Source organism: Mirounga angustirostris, unplaced genomic scaffold (genome assembly GCF_029215605.1).
Source record: "Mirounga angustirostris isolate CCGP_5_RB_7025 unplaced genomic scaffold, mMirAng1.0.hap1 SCAF_17, whole genome shotgun sequence".
Taxonomy (NCBI): Eukaryota; Metazoa; Chordata; class Mammalia; order Carnivora; family Phocidae; genus Mirounga; species Mirounga angustirostris.
Window position 1 is genome coordinate 29,541,452 of NW_026991725.1, and position 20,983 is coordinate 29,562,434.

Below are 20,983 nucleotides of genomic sequence, written 5' to 3' on the forward strand. Positions count from 1 at the left end.
TTTTTTTAAAGATTTTATTTATTTATTTGAGACAGAAAGAATGAGAGGGAGGAGGGTCAGAGGGAGAAGCAGACTCCCTGCCGAGCAGGGAGCCCGATGCGGAACTCGATCCCGGGACTCCAGGATCATGACCTGAGCCGAAGGCAGTCGCTTAACCAACTGAGCCACCCAGGCGCCCCTGCATGAGCCATTTTAATGATGAGATGAGAATGATTTTATTTTGCATCTTCAAACTACACACACACACACACACACACACAGAGAGATGAAAAATGTAAATGGATGGCCATTGTATAACATACTTCAGGGGGAAGTCTAAGAACCTTTGGACGTAATTTATTTTCTGAAGTGGTCTCAAACAACCCCCTAGGATCCCGTTTACACTATTCATTTGTTTGGCAAACTCTCCCTGGAGCGGGCAAAGGTTGCCTTCTGTCAGGTTCCTACCCAAATGATCTCATGTTTCACGCTGGCAGAGGGGAAGTTAATAATGATTTACTGCATCTCTCACAGAATTAAAATAAACACGGTTGCCCGGTTCAGCCTTTGTCCCGCACACCAAGTGGAGAGCAGCGGAGGGCCCCCAGGCAGCTCGGGCCGTGGGAGCTTGACCCACAGCAGCAGGAGAGACTCTGCAGAAGTGTCTGCGCAGGAGTAGAAAGGGGCAGTTCCTGTGTACGCACCTCGAAACAGATAACCGAGACAGGTATCACAGGGATCATGGAGCTTCACACCCCGCCTCCCGCCACCTCACCTCCCACCACCTGTCTGATTTGTGTTTTAGAGAAAACCTGGATTTTGGAGATCTAGGATCTGTTTCTGCCTCTGCCCCTGATTGGCTGCTGTGACCATGAGCAAGTCAGCCACCCTCCCTAGGCCTTGACTGGCTCATCTATAAATCAAGGGACCTGGATCAGATCATCTTCAATAAATCTACATTTACAGAAACAGGTGGTGGACCAGATGGGCCATAGTCTACCTTTGCTTTACATTTCCTGTGGGGTTCAGAGAGCCTGGGGCCCAAGATCTGTGGCTGGTCTGCACCTAAAGCCCTGCCTGGGCCTCCATGATCCCACCCATAAAATAAGGAGCACGTTAATACCTGCATTCTGCAAACTGCTCAACAGAGGTGACACTGAGCTAAAGAGGTCTGATCAGTACAGGACTTCTCAGGGCCTTTAGTACTTTGGTATGCATTGTGAATTTCCTAGGGGGGGGATGCAGGATGCAGGGTTTAACTAACACAAAGTAGTATTTTTTGCACTATGTACCACTCAGCACGGCTTGGGAAATGCCCTGTGAGCTCCCTGAAGTCTCATTTCCTTCCCTGTAAAACAGGGGTGACCATAGCACCTGCCCCCTGAACTGTCGGGAAGGCTGAATGGGGTGATGCCTGGAAACGGGCCTGGCACAGAGTAGATGTTCAATAAATGCTGGCAGCTATTATTTATAATAAGATTCTCCCTTTCCAGCTCTGACATTCTGGGTTTCCAACTGCAGCATGTAATTAAACTCCAAAGCATCTGGCTTCCCGAGTTGAAAGAACAAGCCCGGAGGAAGGAAAAAGGAAGAGAAAGATCCTTCTGGATCGTCCATTTGTGCACCAGCCTCACTGCCAGTTGTCACAACAGGGGAACATAGCGAGATGCCAACCCCTAACGACAAGGCTTGGGGGAGTCTGGGGTTCTCTGCTGAGCTCAGATGCTGTGGAGCATATTTCAGAGGCAGACTGGGGAGAGGTGGGATCAGTGCCCCTTTAGACTCAAACAGGAGGACCCAACAGCATCCCCCTCATGGATCAGCTTCCCTTTCCCGCTGTCCTGGGCACAGTGATCCCGACCACTTTCCGGTATGTGTGACATGCTGGGGGAGCAGTGAAAGGGAGAGCTGAGTCAGAAAAGGTAAATAGGAGAATTCAGGCAAGGAAAGGCAATCCACAGAGAAAGAGCATCTGCTATGGCTCAGAAGCCCGCAGGAGCGCAGGGCTGTGGTGGCGGGGGCCCAGGGGTAGGGTGGTAGTATAGAGGGTCATCAGGAGAGAAGGCTGAAGAGGGGGCGGGCACCTGGACCCCAGAGACTTTAGTAAAGTCAGCCATACACGTCAGTTACACTCCCCTGTATTACACACACACCCACTCACGCTCACTGTTTTCTGTAGTTTTCAAAATTTGACCGTGAACATGTATACCTTTTACATGAAGCATGTTCATGTATACGAAGGAAAATAATGCTTTTGAAAAAGAAAAGAAAATGATCACCCTTACGACCATGTGGAGGCCAGTTTGGAGGACTGCAACTGACCAGGTAAATGGTAATGATGAGCCACTCCACTCACAGACATCTCCCCAAAAGGATGGAAAACGGATGCAAATACATGTATGCGCATGCTCATAGCAGCACCGTCTACAATGGCCACAAGGAGGAAACAGCCCAAGGATCCACCAACAGATGGATGGGCAAGCAGAATGTGGTCTCTCCATACAGTCGGGTCTTACTCATACAAAGGAATGAGGTACTGGTGCTCGCTACGACATGGATGAACTTCGAAAATGTTACGCTAAGTGCAAGAAGCCAGACACAAAAGGTCACACCTTGTACGATTCCGTTTACATGAAATACCCGCAATAGGTAAGCCCACCGAGACAGAATGTGAGACTGATGGTTGCCAGGGGCTCGCAGAAGGAAAACAGGGAGCAGCTGCTTCATGGGTATGAGAGAAAGTCCCAGCAGGTCGGACCCTGAGCTCTCCCCACAGTTTGGTAATACAAGCCATTAAATCCTTAGCTATGAGTTAAGCTCCCTCGAGCTGACTTTTGGTCGCTTGCACCAGGAAATTATCTTATTGCAGTGGTTTTCAAATTGTGTCTGTCGTGGAACACCAGGGTTCCATAGAGATGTTATGTTGGTTCTGCAAAACTTTGAACGCCACAGGTGCTGAGGCTGATTAGAAAAAAAGAATTTGTAACCATCATCTACAGCCCCCAATTGACTTCCTAAACGTGCTACGTACATTTGCATTTGTAAAATATGTTCAGCTAACAAAATGCTTCTCTGACCTGTTATATGTATGAGTTCTAGTTAAAGTTTCATTTGAAAAAGCGTCCAACTTCTAAAAATAAACAGTATAAAATCACTGTCCCAAGAAAATGATCATTACATACTGGAAGGTTTAGCTTCTAGGAGACTCACTGCAGCTCTGTTTGTACCAGGGGTCAGCCATCTGTGGCCCATGCGCTACATTTGGCCAGCCCCTGTTTTTGTAATAAAGTTTTATTTAAACAAACAAACAAACAAAAAATAAATTCTTTTATGCATCCTGGCTGCTTTTGCACTACAATGGAAGGATTAAATCATTGCAACAGAGACCTCAGGTGCCACAAAAACTAGAACATGCATTATCTGGCCCTTAACAGGAAACACTTGCGAACTCCTGGTTCTTAATGATGAAAAATTGGAAGCAACCTAAATGTCCAAGAAAAGGGGATTGGTCAGATTACGAGAGAGCATCCCTTCAGCAAAGAGAATGCCAGGCCCCTGTTGAAAAATGATGCTGTGGCACAGTGACTCTCAAACTTGGCTGCACACTGGAACCCCCGGGGAGTCTAAAAGTCCCCTCCCTAGTCCAGCCCCATCCCTGATGTCTGGGCAGAGTGCAGACGTCAGTATTTGTTAAGCTTTTCCAGGGGGTTCTAACGCGGAGCCACTGTTGTAGAGGAATATTCACTGACATAGAAATATGACCACTCTGCATTGTTGAGGGAAGAAAAGCACATAATCTAACAGTCTACCCTATGACCCCTTTTTGGTCATTTTTATTGGTCATTTCTCCACGCGCTCACATCCCGGCCTTGCCTAGAGGAACAAGAGATGCCAAAACATCGACAGTGCTCGTCTCAGGACGATGTGGCTATGCGACATTTTAATTTTTTTTCTTTTTGGTTATCTGTATTTTCTATGTGTTTTACAATGAACATTGTACCTTGTACCAAGTATGAAAAAAGATAATCAGCTTAAAAAGTATACCTCTTGGGTTGTTGTTTTTTTTTTTAAGATTTTATTTATTTGACAGGCAGAGACGAGACATAGCGAGAGAGGGAACACAAGCAGGGGGAGTGGGAGAGGGAGAGGGAGAAGCAGGCTTCCCGCTGAGCAGGGAGCCCGATGCGGGGCTTGATCCCAGGACCCTGGAATCATGACCTGAGCCGAAGGCAGATGCTTAACGACTGAGCCCCCCAGGCGCCCCTATTTCTTGTTTTGAAAAAACAAAAAAACAAAAAAACCAACACTACGGAGATGAGCACTTAATCAAGTGAGGCGTTCCTGGGTCATGTGTGTATACAGCACGCCCTGGCGGGGGGGTGGGGGGCTGCCACTGCAGGTCCCAGGCTTGTGGCGACCCCAGGGCTCTGTGAGTCAGGCAGCCGGAGTTAAGCCCCCTCGAGTGTGAAATGGGTTGAGGGTGCCCACCTCACAGGATCAAAGGCATGGAGGTGCAATTTCTGGCACAAGGTAGTGCTCAACCAAGTCTGCTTCTTTCTCCATAAGCGGCTCCCAGAGTCAGAGCCTGCAGCTGGTCAGCTTCCTCATGCCTGCTGAAGGAAAAGGATTGGCTTTGCCCAAACTGGGCCCGTCCAGGTTCATCCGCAGCTGCTGGTCCCTGGTGCTGTTGGCAGCCGCCACTTAACGGCTCTGGCTTGGAATCGCTGCCGCCCCTGGAATTTTCCCGTGCTCCCCAGAAAGACCCTGGCTTCTCATCAACACTACCTCTTGACCCTCTTCTCCATATAACCTGCGTCCCCTCTCCCCAGATTGGGTCCCTCCTGCATAAAGAAGGGCTTTCAGTCTTCCTGGGGTTGCTCACTTTTAATCAACATGACAGTAGTGTCTGCCATTTATTGACCCTGCATGGGCCTGGGCTTACATCCTCTCTCTCTCAGCCGCAGCTCTGCAGGGCATGTGGTAGTGTTCCCATTCCACAGGTGAAGCTCAGAGAGGTGGAGGAACCCCTGCCAGGTCACACAGCTGGTGAGTGGCAGCCCTGTCTGGCTCCCAAGTTTCTCCCCCATACCACACTGCCTGCTTAGTTAGCTGTCTCCGTCCCGGCTTCTACTTCAAAAGGCAGACATTCTCCCACGTGACTCTAATGTGCAGCCAAGTTGGATAACCATTGGGTTTTTTTAGAAAGATTTTATTTGTTTGAGGGCGCCTGAGTGGCTCAGCTGGTTAAGCGTCTGCCTTTGGCTCAGGTCATGATCCCAGGGCCCTGGGATCGAGCCCTGCCTCGGGCTCCCTGCTCGGCGGGGAGCCTGCTTCTCCCTCTCCCTCGGCTCCTCCCCGCTGCTCATGCTCTCTCTCTTTCTCCCTCTGTCTCCCAAAATTTTATTTATTTGGGAGAGAGAGGGAGAGACCACAAGCGAGGGGAGGGGCAAAAGGATAGGGAGAAGCATACTCCCCGCAGAGCGCGTTGTTATAAAAGCAGTGATTCTCAGCATCGACTATGGAATCGCCTGGAAAGATTTTCTAAATGTCAGCAGTGGGGAGGGAAGGGTGGATTTGGGGGCAGGGGAAGTAGGTCGTGACTGGAAGGGGATACTCAGGACTTCTGGGGTGGTGGTAATGTTCAACTTTTTAATCTGGGTGCTGAAGACTTGGGTGTGGTCACTTCTGTGAAAATTGTTGCGTTGTACGTTTACGATTTGCGTCCTTTTCTACGTGTATGTTATTCTATAGTAAAAAAGAAATTTAATTAAGGAAATAAAAAAAGGCAATTGTCATCAGCTACCTCCCTGTCCCCTGGGGAAAGGTGCAGTCTGGGGCTCTGGACTCATCATCTTGAGGATGCTTTTCACAGCCTCGAGCAGTGGTTGGCCTTGGAGTGTGCGCCGTCTTTGGCAAGGAGCGCATCTGTTTTCTTGCTGCTGCTGAGTCTCGTTGGGCTGGTGCCACGCTGAGCTCCAGAATGCCCACTGTTGCTGCGGCGGAGGTACTCATCAGGCCCCACGGCTAGGGGCACAGCTCCCCCCTCCCCACAGCGGGACTCATACAACCCCACGCAGCCCAAGTCCCAGGACTTAGGGCGGCAGGGAGGTCAGCAGCTACAGCCCAGCACCTCCTGGGCCCAAGCCCTGAGTCCTCTGCTCACTTCTGCCTTGTAGCATAATCCGAGTCACTGGACACGGGTTCTCTGGTCTTCACTTACAGACTCTGCGGTTTTCAGCCGGACGCCCGGCCGTGTGAGATGAAGACGATTATTTCCCATGGTCCTTTGCAGCGAGATGTCGTCACGTGACTCAGTTCTGGCCAATAGAATGTAAGTGAAGTAGTCTGCACAATTCTGGGAGTTGCCCTAAGAAGAAGAGCGCTCTTCTTTTCCCTCTGTTCTTTCCCGCTACTTGGAATATGACGTGGGAAGGATGAGTGCCAGCAGCCATGTTGTGCCATGGAGCAAAAGACATGCTTGAGGATAAGAGAGCAACATGACGGGAGCTGGGGTCCTCTCTCTCTCTCTCTGCCATCTTCCTTGCCCCATGGAGCACCCTGTTGGCTGTGAACGGACTCCCTCAGGGCCTTTAACATGAGGGAGAAATGAGCTTCTACCCTATCTGAACCAGTAACATTTGGGGTTCTCCATTCCGGTCAACCCAACGGAGTCCTAACGCTCAGGGCTTCGCACTTGATCTTTGGCCTGAGTTCCCATCCAGTGAGAGAATGAGGGTCCTGGCTTGCTCCTCCTACAGACTGGGGCTCTGCCCCCCACCCCGTCTCAGGGGCTGAACCCTGCCACCTGCTGGTGCACCCCATCCATGCTGCCGGCAGGATTTTGTGTCGCTGGGCTTGTCTCTTGCCAGGGTGGAGGAGAGCCTGTCACTCCAGTTGCTTTCTTGGAGTGAGCCCTGCTTCCCTCTCATCCCCTGACCCTGGGCTCCTGCCCTGTGCCTGACAGCCTGGCCACTCTCTGGACAGCTACCGCAGGCCCAGTGCCTATAATACCTTCCCCAGTGGACAGGTCCAGGGGCAGCCAGTTCCTGAGATATAAAGACAATGGGACCTGCACTTCTTCATTCAACAGATACTCACTGGGGACCCAACAGTAAGTAAGATGAGGGGGAGAGGCCGTCCTGGGCAGCGGGTACGAGGGGTCCAGACGCAGCGCTGGAACCCATCACAAGAATTTTCCGGGGTTTCCTTTAAGAATATGCCCATGACCTTGGCTACCCGGGCAAGCCTGCACTTCTCTGGTCCTCAGCTTCCCAAATAAACGTGACAAGGCTGAACTGGATGATGTTTAAGATTCCGGGCAGGTCTGTCCTCCTATGAAGGGAGAAAGGGCCCCGGAGCTCTTCGGCCTGGCTTCGCTGCTCACGGGCTACTGCCTGACTTGGGGCCATAAAGCAACTCCCGTTTATTTATTATGATTCCATGAGTTGACCGGAGCTCATCTGGACAGTTCCGATGACAGCACCCTTAACCAGTCTGACTTCAGTGTGCTCGCATCGCCGTGGGGATCATCACATGTACCCAGAATCCTCGCAGAATTCATGAGATAATCCCCTGGGTAACTGAGAGTAAATGAGGGAAGTTTCTCTTTATAGAAATAATCCAGCTAATAAATGAAGAAGAGATGATGAAATGTCACCATGTTTAACCCCCAGGGAATTAGCGGGTCTAGGCATTGAGCATCAAGAGCTGCCAATGTCATAAGAAGGAGGCCAACTAGACATTATGTCCTTCCTGTGGGAGAACACAACACCTACTATGAAGTAGTCTTGCCAAAAAAAAAACCCCCAAAACAAAACAAAACAAAAACCGTAAAACAAAACCCAAACCTTCATCTGATCAAACCTCTAGACTCAAATACAGGAAATACAGAAAACAGAGCAATACGCTAAGCTACATTATAGCTTTGCAATTGTCAAAATCCAGACTCGGGACAATCTACAGGATACATGACGCCTTCTACAATGATAAGTTGCAGGGGAAGAGAGAAAGATGAAAGAAGAACGTATGGATTAAAAGAGATTTAAGAGACTTCAACCAATCACAACCGAGTGCATCTATTTCCATCTTGATTGTATCAGACTGTTGAAAATGCTTTTTGACAAATAATGAATCATGGAACAGTACATCAAAAACTAATGATGTAATGTATGGTGATTAACATAACATAATAATAAAAAAAAGAAAATGCTTTTTGACATGACAACATTGGAAATTTGAATAATGAATGTGTTATGATATTAAAGGATTATGGTTTTAAGAAAGACACAGAGAGATGATATGTGAATAACAATTGACAAAGTACAGAGAAGCACCCAGCAGCAGGGACCTATTATGAAATACGACTGGGAGTGGGGAGAAGAGACTGCTGGGAGTCTTACCCCCAGCTCGGCCATTAGCTCACTCGAGTCCCTTCACTTCCCCAGGCCTCAGTTTCCCCATCTATGAAATGAAGCCGATGGACCCAGTGTTTAGCTTTGGCCTCCTTTTGCTTTGTCTTCACATGGGCAGCCCCGGGAGCTTTTCCTTGGTACCCGTATCCACCCCACCATGTGGCCATAGGAGCATAAAATCAGCAGGATGGGCAGAAGCTCGGAGCTGTTGGCCCTTGCAGAACCTAGAACAGAAGAGGCCATCTCCCTTGGAGGATCAAGCTGCGTGGTCCCAGGTGGGATGTTTTCTTCAGGAGAGAAACCTCTGGAGGACTTCACTTACCCATGAACCATGGGCATGAGTTATCTGCTCACTGGCTGCTTTGACCTTGTTCTGATAACTGGGCGTTCTGGTGAGTTCTTTTAGGTCTGGTTATCTGCTGAGGACTCCAGTGGAAGTGGGGCGCTGCTGCCTCTGGACACAGTCCTATGGGAACAAATGGACCATGCACTGAATGGCTATAGGTCACTTACCCCTGATTCCTTGGTGCTGGCCTCTGCCCACTTGCCCTTCAAGTACCATCCCTATGAGAGTATCAGTCCTACCACGGAGCCTCACACAGTGTAAATGCTCAGCAAAAAAAGAGAGAAGACTTCCTTCCTGGACCTTCAGCAATGCTTAAAATTCTCCTGAAACACCAGGAGCTTTATCTTCAGAAGGTTCAGCTGAAATACCCACCACCTGCTAGCCCACCACCCACCACCACGTTGGTGTCAAACCTGGGTTCAAATCCTTGCTCTACCTCCCACTAGTTCTGTGACCTTGGATGAGTTACTTAACCTCCCAGCATTAAAATTAAAAACGTTGGTGCCCAGCAACCCACACTTCCTGTATATGGGCCGCTGCTGGCCTCTAGTGGCCACTGGATAGATTGCACAGCGAGTTGGCCTGAGGACGATGACAGTTTTTCCCCACTTCCGCATCGGCCTGACTTGGGGGTTCTCAACCATGACAGACCTACAACTCCCTTTTCATAAAATTGTATTGTGTGTAATTGTAATATACCTGACCCAGGTATTGACATATACTAAAGACCTATTTATAGTGTGCGATTTTGTTTGACATATGTATATACCCCTGAATCCACCATCGTAATCAAGATAGTGAACATCTCCTCACTCCCAAAAGTTTCCTTGTGCCCCTCAGTAATTCCTCCCTCTGCCCCTTCCTGTTCCCCCATCCCCAAGCAACACTGATCTGCTTTCTGTCATTCTAGATTCGTTTACATTTTCTGGAGTTTCTCATAACTGGAACAATGCAGTATATGCCTCTTTCTTTTTGGTCTGGCTTCTTTCAGCGTTATTTTGAAATTCACCCATGTTGTTGTGTGTACCAATAGGTCATTCCTTTTTGTTGCTGAGTAGTATTCCATTATACGAGTGTACCACAATGTGTTTATCCATTCAGAAAGGTGGTAAATTTAAACATCAATAATAATGCCCTAAATAGAAGAGAAACTGAAGGAAAGTAATAAAATAATGGGTAAGTTCTGTGTAAATGCTCAGGCATGATCACACTGGAACATAAAGATGTAGTCAAATACTTCACCTATACATACAGTTACAACATGAACCCACTTTGCTCCAAAGCCCAGGGGTTGGCCACTCCGAGGGTAAAATGCTGAGTGGCCTGATGCATGGGGGCTGAGAGTGGGCGGAAAGGGTGGACACAGGCAGATTTCAGCTCAGTGGAAAGATTTATTTCTCACAGGGCTGACCATCAAGAAGGCATGTTTCCTTTTAAATGATCAGCATTGACACAGCTAGATCGAACCCTAAACATCCACGCTCTTGACTAACAATGTTCAGGCCCCAGAGAGATACTTCACATCTTACTCTAGATAGATGGGGAATGCATCTGCATGGAAAGGTTTAATGAAAGCTTAACAGGACCCCTGCTAGGTAATATCTCGGATTGCAGAGAGACTTTGAGCAGCAAAGTGCTTAGGTAAGAGAAAAGACGAATTAATGAACTTGTCAGATCTTTCCTCTCGGCCTGAATGCAATAGATTTGAACACAAAGAAATGTCCTTTTCTAGTAGTACTGAGTGTACAGTTTCTCCTTGCTTCATGTGCCTATTCGTGGTTCTGGGGGTACACATGAATTTGTACAGTACTTGCCTCCGTTGTAAATGGAAGCTGAGGAAATGTTTGCACTATCACATAAATCACATTACACATTACTCAAGTTTGTATATACATCTAGACTTTAAACATAACAATACTAATTCTTTATATTGGCAGCGAGATGGACATTGAATGCTAGAATTATGAATTTTAACGCTTTCATTTAAAAACTTACTTATTGGGATGCCTGGGTGGCTCAGTTGGCTGAGCGTCTGCCTTCGGCTCAGATCATGATCCCAGGGTCCCGGGATCGAGTCCCATATCGGGCTCGCCTGCTTCTGCCTCTGCCTCTCCCCCTGCTTGTGCTCTCTCTCTCAAATAAATAAAATCTTTTTAAAAAAAGAAAGAAAGAAAGAAAAGAAAAAGTTACTTATTTGGGGGGGCACCTGGCTGGCTTCAGTCGGTTAGAGCATTTGACTCTTGATCTCGGAGTCATGAGTTTGAACCCTACATTGGGGTTAGAGATTACTAATAATTAATTAACTAATTAAAAGTTACTTTTAAAAAATATTTACTTGAGAAAGAGAGCGAGAGAGAGAGAGAGGGAGGGAGGGAGAGTGTGCAAGCGAGCAGGGGGCAGAGGGAGAGGGAGAGAAATCCTCAAGCAGATTCCCTGCTGAGCAGAGCTGAAACAGGGCTCAATCCCACTGAGATCATGACCTGAGCCAAAATCAAGAGTCCAACGCTCAACCCACTGAGCTACCCAGACGCCCCCAAATTTACTTATTTTTAAATAAAAATTTAAATGAAGTGTATAATTTAAATAAAATTTAAGGTAAATTGTAAAAATTAAGTTACTTAATAAAATTTAATTCAGGGATGCCTGGGTGGCTCAGTCAGTTAAGTGGCTGCCTTCAGCTCAGGTTGATCTTGGGGTCCTGGGATCAAGCCCCACTTCAGACGCCTTGCTCAGCAGGGAGCCTGCTTCTCCCTCTGCCTATTGCTCTCCCTGCTTGTGCTCTCTCTCTCTCTCTCTGATAAATAAATTTTAAAAATTTAAAAAAATAAAATAAAATTTAATTCAGCTTTTAAAGAGTAGAATCATATATTTGAAGTAGTGTCTATTTGATATAAAATTTGATATTTATTAATACTCATGGGTACTTTGCCTTTTGAGTTATTAGATACTTTCCAATATGTAAAAAGCCTAACTTTGGGGGAAAACATTGGAAAAAACTAATAAAACATTTTTACACAACTTTCTATTTTTGATGAAAATATATTTACGGTTTTGTTCTTTGAATACAATTGTGTTTTTAGTCCTTAAATATTTTTTAAAAACTTTGTAATCGTAATGTAATTAGTGATTTTGCTGAAAGGAAAAGAAGAAAAATAAATTTCATAGACTAGTCATCATCACTGATGAATTAGGTATATGTTTATTACTCATTCGAACATTGTTTTTTGTTTTTATTTGAGAGAGACAACACGCGCTTCGGGGGGAGGGTGGGCAGAGAGAGAGGGAGAAGCAGGGTCCCCGCTGAGCAGGGAGCCCCATGCTGGGCTGAATCCCAGGAAGCAGGGATCATGCCCTGAGCCTGAGCCGAAGGCAGATGCTTAACCAGGCAGATGCTTAACAGACTGAGCCACCCAGGCACCCCTCCTTCCAATATTGTTAGCCCAAGCCGCAATGTCCTGCTGCCTGCTGGGAAGGGGAGTCTGGAGACAGAAGTACAGGGCAGCACTGTCCACCTAAAAGCTCTTCCTACCTTCTTACCGTCAGCCCCTGCCCTCCAGTTTCAGAGGGTAGAGTGGCCACCAGTCAGAGAACTTTCTTTTGCCTCCTTTCTGCTACAGTTGGTGGGAGTATCTCTCAGACTTCATTGGTGACGAATGACACTAAGATGGGCCACCTTCATGGGGAGATGACAGGTTGTCTGGTCACCACTTCCCAGAGGGTTAACCCTACGCTCTCCACCAGGCAGGTCTCTCTTGGCTGCAAATGACAGAAACTCACCTCTGCAGGAAGGCACGTTTAGATTTGAACACAAAGAAATGTCCTTTTCTAGTAGTACTGAGTGTACAGTTTCTCCTTGCTTCATGCGCCTATTCGTGGTTCTGGGGGTACACATGAATTTGTACAGTACTTGCCTCCGTTGTAAATGGAAGCTGAGGAAATGTTTGTACTATCACATAAATCACATTACACATTACTCAAGTTTGTATATACATCTAGACTTTAAACATAACAATACTAATTCTTTACATTGGCAGCGAGATGGATCGTAGGATCGCAAGAAGGGCGAGAGTGTGTTTAGGTCTCAGAAAGGGTGGACTCTAGGATTGGAATCTTGTCTGGACTCTGCTCCCTCTTCGGGGAGGTTTATCCTCTCAGATGGGCTGTATCCACATGATTCCACAGTGTCAGCTTCTGGCCTCACCCTTGAAGGCTTCCCGTGGGAAGCTGAGCTCCTCCCCTTAGTTTCAATTCAAAATGCAGTAGTGGGGCCCTAGGCACACCCTGTCCCCTGGAAGACAGGGCCCTGTGACCAGCAGTCTCCACTACTACCCCCACGGGGGAAGGAGCTCCCCACAAAGGCAGTACCATTCACTGAAGGGAAGGGAGGTGGGCAGCCAGCAGGACCAGAGCAATCTGCCCTGCCCCACCCAGTGATCTTCATCACAGTTATCACCGGTCCTTCCAGACCCGCCTGTACTTTCTGCAGGAAGCTTGAATGGGCCTCAGTTTGCATGGTTAAGACCAGAGTATTTCCAGGAGAATGATGACATCACAGAACTGGGATTCCAGAGGGCAGGCTGGCCCAGCACTCCCACCTTCTTTAGAACATGGGGAGCTGTGAACTGGGCGGGGTTAGAGTATAGCTCATGTGGAAGAGACTTTGTTCTACTGACTCTCGAGGAAAGCCCTGGCCTTTCTGGGACCTGGGGTCAGAGAAGGCTAGGAGAAAGGTACGCTTTGGAAGGGGAGGTGGGAATGCACCAGCCAGAAGGACTTTATTCCCCCATGGAAACCCCAAGAGGGGACTTCATGGGCAGAGATAGAACTCCCTGCTTCCCAAGGCTCAGTGACAGCTGTCTCTGAAGGAACCTATGGAGTCAGGGTAGAGTAGGGTTGCATGAGATATACTTATACTAAACAATTATTGGTGGCTTGTCTGAAATTCTAATGTAATCGAGCATCCTGTAATTCTACTGGCTAAATCTGGCAACTCTAGGGTGAGAGAGAGAAGCAAAAGAAAGTTCACAAGCTCAGGCTGGTATGGAGTGAGTCTTAGAAGATATCTGCGAGGTAACAAGGCCATCAGGGTAGCCATCTTGTCCAAGCAGAAGTTGCCTGACTCTGAAGCCCGTGGATGGAGGAACCCAGGCCTTTGCCCTTGGGAACATACACTTAGTTCAAGGGGAAAGATACACACACACACACACACACGCACGCACGCACGCACATGCGCGCGCGCACACACACACTTACTGACAGAAATAGCCCCATTTTTTGCTTTCATTGCACTGACAGTTTTGAAGAATAGAGGCCAGTTATTTTATAGATTTTCCCTCCGTTTGGCTTTGTCCAACATTTCCTTGGGCTTAGATACAAGTTATGCATCCCTGGCCAGAATACTATATAAGCGGTATGTGTCCTTCTTACGGTATCACTTCTAGAGGCATATGATCTTTCTCTGTCTTTCATTGGTGGTGTTAATTTTGATTGCAGGTTCCAAAACCTGTCCGGTTTCTTTGCTGCATGGTTGCTGTTTTTCCCATGCAACTAATATAGGATCTGTGGGGAGACACTCCGAGAGCATGCGTAGATCCAGTTCATCAAGCTGCCCACCACCTCAGATTTAGCATCCATTGATGATCCTTGCTCAAACCAATCTTCGATGGTAGTAGAATGATGATTTTCCAACTTCATGGCTACCTCCACATTTATCACTCACCCTTTTATTGTCAGGAAGAGTCCCCCCATCCCCCTTATGTGTCTATTTATTACTCTTAAGGACTCATGGATTCCTATCTCATTCAATAGATTATAATCTATCACTATCTTTATTTTGATGGTCAGATTGTCCCAGACTACCTTAGAAACCATTGTGCATTAGTTCTGCAGATATGACTCCAAAAGCACAAGCAACAAAAGAAAAAATAGATAAATCAGTCTTCATCAAAATGTAATTCTTCTGTTTCAAAAAACACCGTCAAGAAAGTGAAAGGTAGCCCACACAATGTGAGAAAATACTTGCAAATCATGTATCTGGTAGAGAACTTTTACAACTCAATAATAGAAAGACAAATAACTAAAAAATGGGCAAAGGATCTGAATACTAGACATTTTCCCAAAGATCTACAAATGGCCAATGAGCACCTGCAAAGTCACTAGGCACCAGGGAAATACAAATCAAAACCACCACATGATACCACTTCACACCGATTAGGGATTAAGATTAGAAGATTTTTGATCAGAAGGTGTTGGTGAGAATGTGAAAAAAATTGAACCTTCATACGCAGGCACTGCTGATGGCGCAGCCAAAATGTCTGGCAGTTCCTCCAAAGTTTAAGATTGATTTATTTATGTATTGGAGGGGTGGAGGGAGAGAGGATCTCACGCAGACTCCCAGCTGAGCGTGGAGCCCAGCCCTGGGCTCCATCCCACGACCCTGAGATCATGACCTGAGCCAAAATCAAGAGTCAGATGCTCAACTGACTGAGCCACCCAGGTTCCCCAGTTCCTCCAAAGTTTAAACTTAAAGTTACAAATGGCTCAGCAATTCCACTCCTCGGTATATGCCCAAAGAAATGAAAACATTTGTCCACATGAAAACTTGTACGTGAATGTTCATAGCACCGTCATTCATAATAGCCCCAAAGTAGAAACAACCCACATGTCTATCAAATGGTAAGTATAGAAACAGACTGTGGTCTATCCATACAATGGAGTATTATTCAGCCATAATGAGATCCTGATACATGCTACATCATGAATAAATCTTGAAAACATTGTTAAGTGAAAGAAGCCAGACACAAAGGCCACACAGTGTATGACTCTATTTATGTGACATGTCCAGAAGAGGCAAATCTATAGAGATAGAAAGTAGATTTGAGGTTGCCAGAGGCAGGAGGGAAGTGGCACAGGGAGTGACTGCTAACAGGTATGGGGTTTCTTCTTGGGTTGATGACAATGTTTTAAAATTGACTATGGTGATAGTTGTAAAGCTCCGCCAACACACTAAAGAACTATTGAATTGTACACTTTAAGTGAAGTGATGGTATGGCATAGTGAATTGTGTATTGTGAATTTTAGCTCAATAAAGCTGTTACCAAAAATAATGTTCCAGATTTGGCCAGTGGGTGCCCCTTGGAGCTGATTCTCTTGTCCATTTGACATGCTCCAATCCATATTTTGAGTGTTTCCTTACTTTCCAGCACAAGATAATCCGGACTTACCTCATGCCCTTTCCTACTCCAGCCTAGGAATCAACCTTTTCCCCAGAAGTCCGGCTTCCTGTTTGGGGGAAATGCAAAACCAAGATCGTATTTCCTTTAATCATCCTGACAGCCTTATTAAGTAGGTATTAGCGTATCTTCCTTTTACAAATGAGGCCCAGAGAGACCCAAGTAAATTGTTCAAGGTCACACAGCAGCCCTATCTTTGAAAGTAGGCAATGTGAATCCAGAGCCCTTGCTCCTCACTCCTCCCCCTACACAGAGAGAGTGTGAAGGTGAAGGTCATTCTATTGCTTTATGATATGCACCTTTGAGTGGAAATCAAAGTGTAGAACCCATAAACAGCTTCCTAGGACTTGCACAAGGAAGGGTATGCCCTTGGGAAAAGTCATGTGTCGTGTATCTGGGGGTGTGGGGTTGGGGGGAGTTCACCGTGCAGTGTCCTAGCCCTTCCCCTGCAAGCACATGCTCAAATCCACACACACAAACACCAGTGAAGTGCAGTTCTCATTAATCTCCTTTGCCATCCTCTCCCCCCACACTGTACCCAAATACTGCCCACAGCTAGGTGCCCATTACAAGAGTGAGAATAGCTAAAAGGGGTGAAGATCTATAGATGGAAGGGGATCAGCCTTGGTTTTTCGATGTTGACACTGGGCAATGGGTACATGAAGATTCATGATACTATTCTCTCTTATTTTGTAAATATTTAAAGGTTTCTGTAATAAACAAGTATACAATAATAAATGAGAGGAAAGAGAAATAGCCAGGTGGGGAGCTCTGTGTGAGCGAGGACATATGGCTGCTCTCTCCAGATTCCTCAGGCACTCAGAGAAGACCAGCGGCACATCTGGGAGAGCCTCAGAACCACGGACCCTCGACAGCACCTTCTCCCCTCCAAAGATGATGGGGACGCTACTCATGTCCTTGGTCAGCTGCCTCATTGCCATAAGTCAGGCCAGCCTCATCAATCGCTGTGACTTGGCCAGGGTGCTGTACAAGGAGGACTTGGATGGGTTTGAGGGCTACTCCCTCACTGACTGTGAGTGCTGCTTCTCACACTCCCCCCTCCCCCATTTCTCCTCCTCCTCTGGTCATGCCCTAGGTGGCCGTCTTTCTCTCTGTCATTCATCTTTCAAAGCCAAGTTCAAAAAGCAGCCCTCCCCAAGAAGCCCTTCCCAACATTCCATATTCGGTCCACAATTTTTTTTTTTAAGATTTTATTTATTTATTTGACAGAGACACAGCGAGAGAGGGAATACAAGCAGGGGGAATGGGAGAGGGAGAAGCAGGCTTCCCGCGGAGCAGGGAGCCCGATGCGGGGTTCGGTCCCAGGACCCTGGGATCATGACCTGAGCCGAAGGCAGACGCTTAACGACTGAGCCACCCAGGCGCCCCTTGGTCCACAATTATTAACTGAGCACTTATTATGTACCGGGAACTATTTTCAATGCTGGGGATAGAGACATCAACAAAGCCCCTTCCTCCACAGTGTTCACATTCTAGGGGAAGAGGCAAGCAAGAAGCACACACACAACTATATATGATAAAGGTTATGCAGAAGAATAAAGCCAGGGCAGTGATAGGCAATGTTGTCCTAGAAGGGGAAGTCGAAGAGGTGACATTGAGCAGCACTGGTCACCCAAATGTCTGGGGAAGAGCATTCCAGGCAGAGGGAGCAGGCAGTGCAAAGTCTTCATCCTACTCCGTGGTAAGGATAATTCCCTTTCGCCCAGAATTTGTGCACACCGCTCTTGTGCTATCCTTCTCCCCTTATCTTGTCCTGTGGCTTTTTAAGGTATGTATCTTCATCCTCCTACTATAGGCCCCTTGAACGCAGCATCGACATTTGACCCAGCTAAATGTCTGGCACTGGGCTTTGCACAGTTCCTGGCACACAGTAGGTGATCATTAGGTGCAGGAAGCATGGATGGACAGATAGGTGATGAGTGGTTGTACTGAGGGGCGGGTGGGTTGGACAAAGGGTGAGGGGACAAGCACATGGGTGTTTCTAGCCCACTTGCCCCATCCAGCCTCTTAGGCCTTGTTCCTTTCTTCTCCTTCCTGATCTCCCTCTCTCCTCCATCCCCCTCCTCCCTCAGCTCGGCACCCTCTGAAAACCCTCTTCTCCCTGTTCAAAGGGCTGTGTCTGGCTTTTGTGGAAAGCAAATTCAACATATCAAAGGTAAATGAAAATGCAGACGGCAGCTTTGACTATGGAATCTTCCAGATCAACAGCCACTACTGGTGCAATGATTACCGAAGTCACTCAGAGGACATCTGCCACGAGGACTGTCAAGGTCTGGCCAGGGCCCCAGGGTGGGAGAGGTGAGAGAGAGGACCAGGCTCTACTCACAGGACTTCTCTTCCCACTCAAAGCCTGGCAATATCCCCAGAGAGACAGCCCAAGGAGTCCATTTCACCCAGCTTTTCATGCAATGGAAATTATTTTGGTGCCCATGTTACAGATGAGCAAACTGAGGCTCATAGAGCCGGTGCTGAATGCCAGGCTGGTGGCCCTGAAGGCTCAGCTCTAACCATCAAGTACTAACTTTGGCTAATGATCTGATTAAAGGCCAAGTGCAAATTCCCCACCTCAAAGCCACTCCAGGAGGCTCCATAGGTCCATGACTTGGACCTTCTCCCCCTCCTTCATACTCTGATTAATATCCCTGGACTCTTCACCTGAAGAGCCTCCCTCATCAGGCAAGATTTACCTTGGTCTCTGTGCTGCCTGTTTTGACATTTCCTTTCCCTAGAAATCCTCAAACGTGGGCTGAACCACCATCTACCCTAGTTAGGAAGTATGGTGATAAACAGTTGTCCTGCCCCTCCTGCCCCAACCCCCAACACCCCCGACCGCCATTGTAGGGATGTCTAAATGGGCCTCTGGAAGGGAGGCCTTGCTTAATCTGGAAGTACTCAGCCCCCAGGTGGCGCATGCCAGCGCAGGGACAGCCATGTCTGCCTCAGTCTTTGGGACTGTCCTCTGTGTTCTTACAGGTACTCTCTCTCTCTCCCTTTCAGACCTACTGAGCCCCAATCTTCTCTCAACCATCAGCTGTGCAAAAAAGATTGTGTCCAGAGCAGGGGGGATGAAGAACTGGTGAGGAGGACACTGTGGGACTACGTTAGCGGGCAGAGCCCCAGGAAGGATGTAGTGACAGAGAAAGGCACACTAGGCAAGGACTAGACCCTTTCTAGTCCTCTCTAGGCTGTCTCTCTAGGCGTCTGTGGGGATGGAGGAGTCAAGTGCCTTGCCTACTCTAGAAATACCAAGCAGAAGGGACACTGATGACTATTAGGGCTGACCCTTTCTGGAGGGAGAGTCAATGGTTGTGCCTGAGATTGATTGATTGATTATTTATTTATCTTTTTATTTATTTAGGAACTCTCAGCCTCGTAAAATGGTGCTCTCCCACTTCAGAGGGAGATAGGATTTGAAAATGTGGAAGCATACTGAATGGGGGAAGCGGACAAACACCAGAGATAAGGAAATTTAAAGGAAGAATCAGAGGGGCCACAGGGGGACAGACCAGAAAGCTAGGAATGAAGGAGGTTCTGAGCACTGCTCTGCCTAAGAGACTCACTAAGAGTTGGGCCATGTATGTGGAGAAGGAGCTTACTAAGCGGTAAAGCAAGAACCAATCTTTCTCTCCTCAGGGTAGCGTGGAGGTTGCACTGTGCAGGCCGGCCCCTCTCCTACTGGATGACAGGATGTTTCTTGGGATGAGACGGGGGAAGGGCTGCTGTGGAGTCATTTCAGAGCTCCTCTTCTCACTCGGGAATTCTTCATCTCCTCTTCCTCTTGCCTCCACTTCATGTTATTTTCTTTCCTTCCCATTTACAAATAAAACTGACCAGAGCCCCAGGAATAAATGGTTTTCTCGGGCTTCCTCCTTGCACCCATCTAGGCCCAGACCTTCTGGTTCCTGACTGTCATTGCAAACCAAGAGGACCACAATGAAGAAGTTGTTATATTTGGGGAATTATTAAAGCATTCCTTGTGCAAAGAATGTGTTGATTTATTCATTTTTAATTCCACATATATTGGAGTACCTAATCTAGTAGGAGTGTGGTAGGTACTAGAAGAAGGAAAATAAACCATAACTATTGTTCCTGAGGTGTTCATAATCTACCCAGAGACATACACAATTAATGGGTACAATGAGTGGATACATACAATGAATACAACGGATAATGAAATGGGTAATAAAATCTACAATTTTTGGTTTGAAACAGCATCAGGATCCCAGTTATTCCTCCAAGCCAACTACTTTCAGAGTAAAAGAGAAAGTTCAGAAGTAGGTAATGGGTGGAGCTAAGGGTCTTGTATATTGAGGTGGAGAAAGTGCTGTTGGGGCTGATAGATGGTGCCAGGTGCCAATGATTTGGGTGGTTTCAGAGAATGGGCTAAAATCTAGATGTTAAAAAAAAAAAGGCATCGCTGTTTGGGATCTGAAGGTGCTGATGTGGAGAAAAACCTGCAGAAGGACAATGCAAAACAGAAAAGGGGCCGTTGGAGAAATGTCTTGCACATAGCTACCATCAGTACCGTTTGACTAAACTGTCCCACTTGGGCCACTGATGTCCCTACTTCTGAGCCTTGACTTTTGGATTTCACAGACCACTAAAACGTCAAAAAAGTTAACCCATGTTAAAATTCCTAACTTTTTATTTTAATACCCAAGTAAGAGTATTAATCAAAACAACTATTGTAAAACAATTTTTAACATGAAAAATGAACGTCATGGAGTGCCTGGGTGGCTCAGTTGGTTAAGTGTCTGCCTTGGGCTCAGGTCATGATCTTGGGGGCTCCTGGGATGGAGTTCCCCATCAGGCTCCCTGCTCAGCGGGGAGTCTGCTTCTCCTTCTACCCCTCCCCCCAGCTTGTGCGCGCGCTCTCTCTCTCTCTTGCTTTCTCAAATAAAATATTTTAAAAGTAAAAAAATAAAAAAGAAATTAAAAAAGAAAGAAAAATGAAGGTCATATTTGTAGCATAGTAAAATGGAATAGATTTTGTT

General features: G+C 47.0%; 1 protein-coding gene across 1 annotated transcript; it reads left to right on the forward strand.

Annotated features, from left to right (window-relative positions):
* Positions 1-16,842: 16,842 nt before the first annotated feature.
* On the forward strand, positions 16,843-19,692 carry LYZL6 (lysozyme like 6). The gene is made up of 4 exons (XM_045870577.3): positions 16,843-17,001; positions 18,101-18,259; positions 18,987-19,065; positions 19,623-19,692. Exons 1-4 carry the CDS (start codon positions 16,863-16,865, stop codon positions 19,690-19,692), a joined length of 447 nt encoding a protein of 148 aa, XP_045726533.1. The 5' UTR covers positions 16,843-16,862.
* The last annotated feature ends 1,291 nt before the right edge of the window (positions 19,693-20,983 follow it).

Bases quoted from the DNA above. Each gene is read 5' to 3' on its own strand.
- LYZL6 (XM_045870577.3), top strand. From the start codon at position 16,863: ATGATGGGGACGCTACTCATGTCCTTGGTCAGCTGCCTCATTGCCATA. The intron at 18,260-18,986 runs GTCTGGCCAGGG...TCTCCCTTTCAG, and splicing joins CTGCCACGAGGACTGTCAAG to ACCTACTGAGCCCCAATCTT. The intron at 19,066-19,622 runs GTGAGGAGGACA...TTCTCTCCTCAG, and splicing joins GCAGGGGGGATGAAGAACTG to GGTAGCGTGGAGGTTGCACT.